This window comes from Mandrillus leucophaeus, unplaced genomic scaffold (genome assembly GCF_000951045.1).
Source record: "Mandrillus leucophaeus isolate KB7577 unplaced genomic scaffold, Mleu.le_1.0 Scaffold942, whole genome shotgun sequence".
NCBI classification, from domain to species: domain Eukaryota; kingdom Metazoa; phylum Chordata; class Mammalia; order Primates; family Cercopithecidae; genus Mandrillus; species Mandrillus leucophaeus.
Window position 1 is genome coordinate 61,441 of NW_012110275.1, and position 12,827 is coordinate 74,267.

A 12,827-nucleotide genomic window follows, 5' to 3' on the forward strand; every position below is an offset into this window, starting at 1 on the left:
TGGAAATACAAACTTTTAGATGCATAGAATCTAGTTATAGGCTATGTTTTGTAAAACAATAAGCAAACTACTATAAGGAAACATTAACATTAGTTTTTGTCAGTATTTAAAAATTATCAGTTTACTTTCAATTCAGCTAAGAAATATTACCCATTTATAGCTGTTGCTTAAAGTTGAGAATGGCCAAAGCTAAAACATTTAGGACCTTTGTATAGAAAACTAGAAAAATATACTGCACTATGAATCTAGTGGAAGATAAAAGGTATTTTAGAAATCCAGTCATGTCCTGCATAACATGTTGGTCAATGATGGATGGCATATGCTATGGTAGTCCCAGAAGAGTACAATGGTACAGAAAGGTTCCTGTGGCCTAGTGAGGTCTTGAAGATCCTTATGCTGTGGAGGGCTAGGTTACTGTGTGTGTTTGTGTCTCAGTTTTTAACAAAAAAGTTTTAAAAGTAAATAAATAAATAATTTATAAAAATAGAAAAAAGCTTATAGAATAAGGAGAGAAAGAAAGAAAATATTTTTGTACAGCTGTATAATGTGTTGTGTTTTAAGCTAAATGTTATTACAAAAGGGTCAAAAAGTTAAAAAAAAGTTTACAAAGTAAAAAAGTTACAGTAAACTAAGGTTATTTATTACTAAAGAAAGATTTTTAAAATAAATTTAGTGCAGCCTATGTGTATAGTGCTTATTAAGTCTTTAATAGTGCACAGAAATGTCCTAGGCCTTCACATTCATTCACCACTCACTCATTCACCCAGAGAAACTTCCAGTCCTGTAAGCTCCATTCATAATAAGTGCCCTATACATGTGTACTTTTATATTATACTTTACTGTACTTTTTACACGTTTAGATTCACAAATACCATTGTATTATAATTGGCTATAGTATTCAGTACAGTCTACAGTATCATGCTGTGCAGGTTTGCGGCCTAGGATGAATAGGCTATGCCATATAGCCTAGGTGTGTAGGAGGCTATACCATCTAGTTTTGTGTAAGTACACTCCATGATGCTTACACAACAAAATCACCTAATGACATTTCTCAGAACATATTTCCATCATTAGAGGCACATGACTGTACATCATTTTATCTAGAAAACCCTAAGAAACAGCATAAAAGTCGAGAAAAGAGTCCAGAAATCTGGTGATAGAATGTTAGGTTGGAATCTTGATTCTATCATTTAACAGATGGGTGACCTTGGCCGGTTTTCATAACTGCTTTGTGCTCAGTTTCCTCATCTTTAATAAAAGTGATAACAGTAGGGCAGGTGTGGTAGCTCACACCTGTAATCCCAGTACTTTGGGAGGACAAGATGCGTAGATGACCTGACGTCAGGAGTTCGAGACTAGCCTGGGCAACATGGTGATACCCCATCTCTACTAAAAATACAAAAATTAGCTGGGCGTGGTGACGCACGCCTGTAATCCCAGCTACTCGGGAGGCTGAGGCAGGAGAATCGCTTGAACCTGGGAGGTGGAGGTTGCAGTGAGCCGAGATTGCAACAATGCACTCTAGCCTGGATGACAGAGCCAGACGCCGTCACAAAAAAACAAAAAACAAAAAATAAACAAACAAAAAAAAGTAGTAACAACAGTACCTTCCTCATTGGTGCTAGTTACTACTTTATAACTACAATAATTAAGTGAGTTAACATGTATAAAAGACTTAGAACAATGCCTGGCACAAACATTAGGAGTGTATGTTAAATATAATTTTCCTTGCTTTACCTTGCCTTTATCATTTCACTGTAAATTGGAAGTCCTCTTGGCAAACATGATTTGTCTCACTAGTTGACAGGTTAATTAATTAGAAGCTAGTTCATATAATCAGTTTTTTAAAAAGAAATCATATTAAGTAAAACATTGTATTTGAATTAAAAACCTGTGAGTGCATATTTATTGGCCAATATTTTGAAGTGAAGCCAAGGCTTTTTCTCTGAACGTTGGCTTGTTGAATACAATTCTATTATTTCTTTCTTGCACTATACATTATCTGCATTACTGCCTTTTGTTTAAAATAAAACTTTAAAAAATACTCATGAAGTAAACTGATTTCAGAATGCATCCAGATTACTATCAATTTCCTCCAGTCGTTGATAGTTGCCTGGTTCCCCAAACATCAGATTTTTTATTTGCAGCTCATCCTTTCAGACTGTCATAAATATAGGTGTCTTAGAAGTTTTTTCTTTCATACTCATGATTCACAAGCTTATGTAACAATTACATTATCTAATCATGAAAAACAATTGCATTTGCAGAGGGCATATACAGACAGTCTCCAACTTATGATGGTTTGACTTCACAATTTTTCTACTTTATGATAGTGTAAAAGTGATAAACATTCAGTAGGAAGCATACTTCAAATTTTGAATTTTGGTCTTTTTTATGGGCTAGTGATATGCATCACAATACTCTCTTGATGCTGGGCTCAATAATGTATCACAAACACTATTTTATAATAAACTGTTGAACACATCATGTAATTTATTGACCACTGTACCAAAAGAGTTCTGAGTATAGGCTAGGCTAAGGTAACATGTTTGATAGGTTAGGTATGTTAAATGCATTTTAGACATGAAGTTGTCAACATACGGTGAGTTTATTGGGCTGTAACCCCATTGTTAAGTCAAGTAGCATCTGTATACATTTGAGAATGTAGTTGACTCCAGGCAAGCATATCACTGAACCTGAGAGAACACAAGTGTGCAAAACTCCAGAAAGGGTCTTACTATGATGAGCTTCAGAAATCTTTGATCGTTGGCCATTACGTTTTAAAGGAGTGGAAACTGTCAATTAGTTCTGCATGGTGGTTAAATGGAAGTCATTGATAAGAACCTCTACTGTACCTACTTTATGTAATTGTTTATATGAATGAGTTTGAATCTAGACTGTGACCACTTTGAGGGAAAGAGGGGCATGTTTTATTCATCTTTGTATTTCTAACACAGTGCCCGGATCACAGCAAGTGCTTAATAACTGCTGGCTAAATAACAAATATCTGTTAGCAGTTAATAAAGTATGTTGAAGTTGTCCTATATTCTTAACTTTACTGCTGTCAATTTTATAACATGGTTTATCATTAAACCCACCTGCAAGTAGTATTATTGAAATTATTTTTAAAAAGACTTTATTAGAAAACTGCCTCCATCATAACAAGGATGATCACAAGATAATTACTGAAAACAGCATTAGAATTAAAATATAGTATGTTAGTTTGATCCAATGATGGTAGTTATTTAGAACAAATCTTCTTATTTGGAATTCTAAGCAAGGACAACTGCTAAGGGAAAGCTGTCCTCCTTGTAGCCATTTCAAAATATTAGGCAATTGGAAGTGTGATCTTTTAAATTATCCATTTGAGTTTTAAGTGTATCTCTATTTTATTTTTTTTAGTATTTGTCTCATATTTCAACTTCTTGTGTTTATTCCTCAGGCTCTTAGAAGCATACAGTAATTTTAACAGCACTTCCTTTGTGACAGGCATTTCATATACTGTACAATCAAGGTTTTCAATTCTGCTCTATAACTGTTGATTTGTGATTGGGGTTTAACCTTCTCTTCTAAAGAAATGCCTTTAAGAAGCAGAATTCTTTGCAGAGCCACAGTTTATGGGAGTGTTTTATTCTCTACTTCATGCTGTTTGTAAGGTGAATGGGATAGCAATACTCAAAGATGCCCAGAAAAGATACACAGTTTTATATAGAATCACAGCTCAAATCTTTGAATAAGATGTAATTGAATGCCTTGTCAGACATCACAACAATTAAAGTAGACTGGTCTAACCAAGTCCATTTCCTCAAATAAGAATTCCTCAAAGTGTGGGCCAGAGACCTTCAAGGATCAGGAGATCAAAACTATTTTTATAATGCTAGTAATATTATATGCTTTTTTTACTCTCATTTTCACTCTGCATTCACAAGTGTGTGGAGTACAAAAAGTTCATTAAGATGGATTCAGATTCCACATTGATATTAACCTTTAGGAAACTAACACTCGTTAAGTTGCAGTGTAGTTCCAAAGAAAAATACTTGTCATTATATGAATAAAATATTGGACCAGATTTTTCTTCATACTTTTACAATAAAGCAACATATTATAAAATATAATGCAGGAACAGGTATGAAAATCCAATTGTCTTGTATTCAGGCTTTATTTATTTATTTATTCATTTTGAGACAGAGTCGCCCTCTTGCCCAGGCTGGAGTGCAATGGCACCATCTCGGCTCACTACAACCTCCGCCCACAGGGTTCAAGTGATTCTCCTGCCTCAGCCTCCTGAGTAGCTGGGATTACAGGCAACTGCCACCACGCCTGGCTAATTTTTGAATTTTTTAGTAGAGATGGGGTTTCACCATGTTCATCAGGCTGGTCCCAATCTCCTGACCTCAGGTGATCTGCCTGCCTCAGCCTGCCAAACTGCAGGGATTACAGGCGTGAGTCACTGCGACCGGCCTATTCAGCCTTTCTTAAAGAGATTTTTGAAACTGTAAAATAACATCACTCTTCTCATTTATATTTTTCTCTTGGTTAATATTTTTAAATAAAATGAGTTATTTTCATTAATTTGCATTAGATTTATTTATATTGATAATAATTATAATAAGGTAATACTAATTTAGTTATTGATACTATGAAATAATTTTAAAATAAATATTATGCATTTTTCTCACTTTTAGTTTCTACTATGTAGGTATTAACACATAATCAAAACTTTTGAGGAATCTTTGGTACTTTTGAGAGTAAATGGATTTTTAGACCAAAATGTTGAGAACCCCAGCACTAAATGAAGCAAATCTGATCTGAAAATAATAACAGCATATGTCTAAATACCATATTTTAAGACATTTTTTAAAAATAAGTTACAAAGAAAGATAATGATCTAGAGACAACACCAACAAACCCCTTTTCATCTTGTTTTCAATTGGCACACGTTGAAGTAGAAAAGGTAAAATCTCATTCTTAAGTGACTTTGTATAAATTTTGTAGTTACCCACATTAAAGGGATTTCATCAGATACTGCAAAACATCACTTGAACCTACAAACAGCTAAATGTAACCATTTAGTTTCCTTAAATCAAGAACTTTTAATGGACTTTGGAACTATTTCTGTTAACCTAACATTGATCATGACTCAGTTTCAAATAGAAAATGTAATGTTATTTAAGTAACAAATTATTCTACTGAGAATAAAACATGAAAAATCAGCAGAAAACTATGAGTTACACTGTTCCAACATGTGTATATGTGTATTGTCAAACTGTGACTGTATTATGTTTGCACAAATGAACTACTTTTATTACTTTTATCTCATAGAATTACCTCAATGTTAAAGTTGACACACACGTACACACACACACACACAGAGAGGCATAATTATATGCTGCTGTATATTGCTTTAAAAATTAGAATTGGTATCAGAGTTATCTAGTTTTTAAAAAAAAAATTAGTAAGAGTTTCAAAATACCTATGCTACTTGAATTTCTGCCCCTGGGTTATTAAATGATATTGAAACAATTATGCCATGACTCCTGCTATATAAAAGCTATAATACTCTTTTATCTCATTATTATTTAAATGTTAAATGCTCTATTATAGAGGTAAATTGGGTTTAAAATAGAATGTTTCAAGCAGAAGAGAAAAAAACATAAGGTTAAACAGAGTGAGGAATCAGAGCTTCAATTTGTGATATGAAGCTTGCTAGGGCATGGATTGCTCTTTTGATATACTAAGAAGGACCCTCTGGCATGCCCTATAGAGAATAAATATACTGATCTGAAACAAAAATGTAAAACAGCTGCTAAGTGACAGAGGAAATGTGCATTGGATCACCAGACTGTCATAAATATTGCATTCTTAATCAGAAAGCATCTGTCTTTTCCTTTTTGACAATCTCTGCATTGTATTTAATCTGTACAGAATGCTTCTCCCAACAGGTGCAATGGTGTTTATAAATCTAAAACCTTATTTAAATGAAGCTTACAACTGGAGATGTTTCAATTAACAGGGCACTATTTTATGAGAAGGAATCATTCTAATATTTGGCAAATCCATGGATTGCGATGCATTTGTAAAAGTTAATTATTGGAAAATTAGAGTATAGATACCAAGAAAAGCTAAAGATCAAAGGGACTTTAAGCAATTTTATGCAATACATTTGCATTCAGAGAAACTACAGGTAAAAGCCATTGGTGTCAAATGTGGAATAGTTTGAAATATTGGGGATAGATATTTAAAAATATATCATGTTTTATAGACGTGTACATAAAAATTGGCCTCTATTGCACTAGTTTATTTTCCTACGGTACAATTTTCCACCTATTATCATGATTCAGTTGTTGAAAATGAACATAATAGATCCATGATCAATCTTGCTGGACAAAATATATATAGATACATAGTAATTTGAAGGTTTGCATTATAATCACCCTAATAAGTATCAAATAGATAATTTCTTCAAAACCGTGGATATAATAATAAAAATAGTTCTTTTAGAAAATATCACTTTGAAAGTGGAAGCAGCTATAAAATTATTCACTTTAACTCTTTTACTAAAATGGGTGTGGAGATAATGAGCTCAGTCCCTACAGGGACCACACAGATACTATAAGTGACACAAGTCTGGTGAGACATGTGACCCTTACTTGAGTATTCATCTCCTAATCTGTGATAGAAACAGGTGTTGAAGAAAATATTCTTCTTAACTGCACTGTTGGACAAACAACATGGCAGGCTAGTGAGCAGTGCCCATTTAGTTGACTGTTTCCGTGGAGAAAAAGTTTACAATATTTCAAGAAATTAAATTTTTCAATAATGTACAGGTCAAACAAAAAATATTGATAGACTATCTCTTGCCCTTGGGCTTCCAATTTGCAATCTTTAGTACAATAGTTGAGAACATAGGCTTACTGTTAAACATATCTTAGATGAACATCTGTTTTGGCCATTTATTATCTTTATGACCTTGGATAACCTACTAGCCTTTAAATTCCATTTCATTCTCAGCCTGAACACAGTTAATAATAAAAGCTAATTTATAGTGATGTTTTAAATAATAAATGATACAAGGGGTATAAAATACTTAGCACAGCAAGTACTCAAAAAGTGGTAAATAAGCAATAAGTGGTAGATATTATGGGTTTGTTTTGTTGTTGTTTTTGTTGTTGTTGTTTTTGTTGTTTTTGTTTTGAGATAGTGTCGCACTCTGTCACCCAGGTTGGAGTGCAGTGGTGTGATCTTGGCTCACTGCAACCTCTGCCTCCAGGACTCCAGCGACCCTCCCATCACAGCCCTCCTAACCCCCCAGCAGCCAGGACTATAGGCGCCTGCAAACACAGCCAGCTAATTTTTGTATTATTTTGTAGAAACAAGGTTTCACCATGTTGCCCAGGTATTGAACTTCTGGGCTCAAGCAATCTGCCCGTCTTGGCTTCCTAAAGTGCTGGGACTACAGGCATGAACCATTGCGCCTATCCTTATTTTGTTTTTAATAAGATACAGATTTTTTTTAAAAAAAGCAGAGGCCCAGAAACCAATGTAACTGGGCCATTAACATGAAGGGATTTAAAATTTCAGGCCTCCTAATTCCAAATCCACCAATCTATTTTCCATATATATTTGTAACTGCAACTTCATATAAAAGCTCTAATTTCCTTACCTGCTTTACTAATTGGCATAGGACAAATATTTTTTACATCATGGGTAAAACCTTTTTTTAATATTTAAAATTTCTCTTAATAGCTGTACACCAATATCAATTATAGGTTAACACAGAAAGCAAAGGTTACTCTGTTCCTCAGAGAGTTCATACAAAATTATTTCATCTCAAGCATTCACATTTTGTAAGGGACAAATCCATTTTAAAAATTCTTCCACTAAAGCAGTATCAACAAGGTCATTTGTTATAAAGCATAGGGGATTCTATTTTAATTACTTTTTTGGAGATAAATTATACAAATTATTTTGATGGTGTGAGTTAGATATTCTGGGAATAATTTGAAAAACTGATTGACTCCTTCAGACTAAGCCAGTTCTGGTAGATAGACTTTAGCCTTAGGATAATACAGTTCTTAGAACTTCACTGGTCCCTGTTTCAAAATCTTCTCCCTATTAACACCTCAGATCCTCCAGTTGATCCTCATCAAATTCCACCTCTTCAGCCTGATAAACTTGTTTTCCTCAACAATTAACAAACTCCTGCCTTCTATTGATGTGTTCATATCTAAAAAGTTTAGAAATTATCACATTCATATGTTGTACTTACAATAAGACAATAATAACTGCAATAATGGGGTCTTCTTTTCTGCTCAAGCTTAGCTAAACCCTCTACATGCATAGTCTCATGTAATCCTCACCACAGCTCTATAGATTCCATAAATATACCAAAGTACTTCATTTGTAAAATCATTTTGAAAGATGTTAAATAATTTGTCTAGTAAGTGTCAGAGTCAGGGCTTCTGTCTCATTCCCAAGGCTATACTATTCTCCCTAAATTCTTGTCTTAAAACTAAACCAAGATGAATTAGACACATAATAAATAAGAATTAAAATATTTTCTGTGTGGTTGCAGAGAAACATAAAGCCAAATATTACTCAACGCTGTTAATAATTAAGATGTTGCATATCTGAAGTTGAGCTAATACAAACCTAATTTATGCACCCCTTCTGAGGAACATTTATATTTGAAGAGCAAGGCAGGTTTTACTGTACTTTCCAGCCATTATTTTGTTAATGCAATAATTACCTCAAGCAAGCCACTCTAGAGGTTTTCAAATAGCTCCGAATAATGCATAAATGATTTGTAAATGAAGGTGAAGTGTCCCAACAGGGTTAGATCCACAGAGAAACAGTTTCCTGAGACATAATTCTGAGAAAGATTAGAAGGACTGAAGTCCAAAAGATGGATGAACAGAGACTTAATTAAGGTGAATCATGCTTTTGTGATATTCTTTGGAAAAAAATCCTTCCATCCTCACAAAAAAAAGTGCTATCTTTTCTAAGCAGGCAAACTATTGACAAACTTTGGGTAGCTAATCCACAAGACTCATATTAACATACAGAACATGAAATGCATTTTCCTTTGGGCAAGGAGAGGAGAATCTATTGCACATGTCATCTGTTTCTGTGAATACTGAAGATTACAATTATGTTTTGATGTTAATCCAACTACTGCAAATTTCTTGTTGCAGAGCACCATGTGAAAATGTGAGTGACAGTATAAATCTTTTCAAATTGAATTCAACACTTTTCAAAAGAGCTGATGTTTTCAAATACTATTGCAAAGCCTCTGAAAAAGCAAGAATAACTCTCTAAATGAAGCCTCTTTTCTATAGTGAACTATTTGATATGAAAATTGAATAGCCAGGATAAAACCAAATTCTGCAGGTCTGCTATATTGTGCGTGTGTGTTTTGCATTTTTTAGAAACAATCACCTCTAATGCTTTGATGTCCTCATAAGCAAACTGCACGATGGGAACTCCAAGATGGTTGATGAAATAATCAGCATCACCTTGTATCTGTATAGAACTGATATTGGTTTCTGGGCACTGAGCTCTTCTGGTACAGTTGAAATTATTTTTCTGAAAAACATAATTTAAATTGTTAACACATACTATGCTTCCCAGGTCATCCCTAAATAAGTACTACTCAAAACACGGTCCACAGATCAGCAGCATCAATGTCGCCCTGGAGATCGTTAAAAATGCAAATGCTTAGGCTCCACACTGTCCTACCTAATGGGTGGTAGAGCCCAGGAATCTGCATTGTAACTCTCCTCTTTGATTCTGACGCCTACTGAAGCATAACTAGCACTGGCCAGAATTCAAGCTTTGCTTGCTGTTGTTGCTTCAAAAGCATTTTTTATCATAGGTTTAATTTGAACTCTGATGACTCTGACAATATTTAAAAGAATGTTGAGTCTCTAAAAAGGTGTAGCATTTTGTTTTTTTATTAAGTTTTCCCACAAACTTAAAGAATGCGTTGTAGGGTATAACTCTGTTCTTCTTAAAATGTTTATTAAAAACTAGAGAAGAGGCCGGGCGTGGTGGCTCACTTCTGTAATCCCAGCACTCTGGGAGGCTGAGGCAGGCGGGTCACCTGAGGTCAAGAGTTTGAGACCAGCCTGGTCAACATGGTGAAACCTCGTCTCTGCTAAAAATACAAAAATTAGCCGGGTATGGTGGCAGGTGCTTGTAATTCCAGCTATTCGGGAGGATGAGGCAGGAGACTTGTTTGAACCCAGGAGGCAGAGGTTGCAGTGAGCCGAGAGTGCACCATTGCACTCCAGGCTGGGCAACAAGAGCAAGGCTCTATCTCAATAAATAAAAAATAAATAAATAAAAATAAAAATAAAATCTAGAGAAGAAATTTTCTCCATTTCTTCCTGAAAGCATATTTCTAGATGTTTTAAGGTTATAGGCCAACAACTACAGTGGATCATAGTGAACCACACAGCTAAGCGCAAGATCTGGGTAATATAAGATGATATAGGCTATTATTTCTTAAACTAAGAGTTGGCTGGCATGCAAAACAAATGACAGTAGCTTTACAAAAATAAAACAAACATCTAAAACAAACTAAAGGTCCTTTAATTAATATTTATTAAAATGTATTTTTTAACACATTTCTCAAAAATCTGAGATGCAGTGGCCTCAACTATGAAACGTGGAAGACTACCAATCTCCAGGGCAGTTGTGAGAAAATGAGGCAATAAATATATGAACAGCACATGTGGTAACAGGCACATAAAGTATGTACTCAATCCATGTTTGTCTTTGAGTCAAGACATCCATTTTTCAACCTCTCATGCTTCTTTGGCATGACGTAATTTCAAAAATACTTTCAAATATAATCTATATAAAATAAAACTGTAAAATAAGACTCAAGCTCCACAGCGGAGATAGATGTCCCTGTGGTTAACAGGGACGATTAAATTTAAAAACAGAAGCAAGTGGCCTTGCTAGAGTGAGAAAGAGCAGCCACGTGCATTCTTGGAAAAAGCAGCTCCACAAACATTTGCTTTACACCCTGAGTCAGAACAGTTCCTGTAACCAGACACAAGAGAAACGAGCTGGAAACCGCCCCTCACCAGCCCTTTGAAAGAAAAGTTTGTCACAGAGTTCTCGTTTGGGGCATAGAAAACACCCAATCAAAAGTTTGACAGAGAGTTCTGGGGGCATAGAAAACACCCAATCAAAAGTTTGACAGAGAGTTCTGGGGGCATAGAAAACACCCAATCAGTACTCTACTATTTTGACCAATCAGAACTAAACAAGTTTGAATCCTTCATTTGCATAAATAGGCCTGATTGACAACTGAGCGGGTAGTTTTCCGTATTTAAGCTAAACTCTCCCTTTGTTCTTCAGAAAATACGCTTTCACTTTTACTAAAATCTGTGCCTCCCTAGTCTAGAGATTGTTGTTTTAACAGTAAATAAAGCTCCCCACTTTTCCTTTGCAGATCATCTCGTCTTTTGCTAACATTTATCAAAAAACTGGAAAATACGTGGTGTAATATTAAGAAAATTAGTTATTCCAACTTTTTTCAACTACAGTGCTAGATGTTATAAACATATAATAATGTTTCAATAACTAGTTTCTTTGAAGATCTAATGGAAAGATCTTTGCAACAAAATTAAACATCAATTAAAACGGAAAGCCAGTATGAACTTTTACAAGAAGTCAGGGTTTCAGTTTACAGACAAGGCAGTGTTTCTGTCTAATGTGTTTACAACTATCTTGACTGATTAACCACTTTGGAAATAGAAAAATAATGTTTTTACCATACAGTCTAATCAGTAGCAACTTAATCCTTTTTATGGTGACCCCCACCCCTCACCACCAATTGGCTTCTTTCCAAAGCTGAATTTTTCGAAAAGGTGGTAATCCTTTTTCACTTTCTGACACATTCCTCTGGCTTAAGACTCCTGGGGTTTCATTGTAAGCTGGGACAGTATAGGGAGGGTCTTGAATTGTCCCAAAGAAGAGCTAGTCTTAAGCACTAGATCATGAAAAACAAACTACTTTGTATCATGTTATAAATCCCAAGCACCTCTGGAGGTATTTGTTTAGCTAGATTTTTGTTGTTGTTGTTGTTGTTTGTTTTTAAGTTGAATTTGAATGCCTAGGGGAGGCAAGACATTGATTAACATCCATCACTAGTGCCTCACATTCAGCCTGCTCTACTCATTCAGGTTTACTGAATAGGGCCAGAGGCCTTTGAATTTGCAAAACCGAGATTGTTGCACCATTTTATGTCATTAAATGAGGATATGATAAGATCTGGTTTTTACTTTCTCCAGATGCCTGACTAATGAAAGTAAAAATCATTTTTAAATGACCTTTCTCTTTAATGAAATAACATGTATGTCTTTTCAAGACAGCAAAAGCATCCTTATCAACATAAATGAAAATATAGTTTGGCTTCAACTTCATTTTACATACGTTATTTCTTAACATCCACAAATGCTCAGCCACTTCCCTTAGATCGAAATTTTTTTTCTCACCAGAAAAATGTCACAGTCAAAAATTAACAATTTCAAATTCTACAATATATGCCTATTAAAATTATTTTTTTAAAAAAATAAACATTGTATTTAAGTTTAACATCTGATATTTTCATTGTCGGTTAGTTACAGAAACATTTAGTTACATAATAGCTGCCCTCTGACAAAAGGTGTTTCTCACATATGCGTGTTTCTAAGATTGCACAAATGACCCCACTCCAATCAATCCCTGCAATTCTTATTTTTATTTTCAAGATGAAGTCTCACTATGTTGCCAAATGTTGCCCAGGCTGAGTTTGACCTTCTGCGTTTTTTTGT

At 34.6% G+C, this 12,827-nt stretch overlaps 1 protein-coding gene across 1 annotated transcript in view; it reads right to left on the reverse strand.

Moving 5' to 3' along the window:
- The window catches only part of LOC105532231 (inactive N-acetylated-alpha-linked acidic dipeptidase-like protein 2), a 612,136-nt gene that overhangs the window by 44,703 nt on the left and 554,606 nt on the right, over positions 1–12,827 (reverse strand). Inside the window, exon 9 of the mRNA XM_011970318.1 lies at positions 9,439–9,585. Coding sequence (XP_011825708.1) covers positions 9,439–9,585 — 147 coding nt within the window. The remainder of the gene's footprint in view (positions 1–9,438; positions 9,586–12,827) is intronic.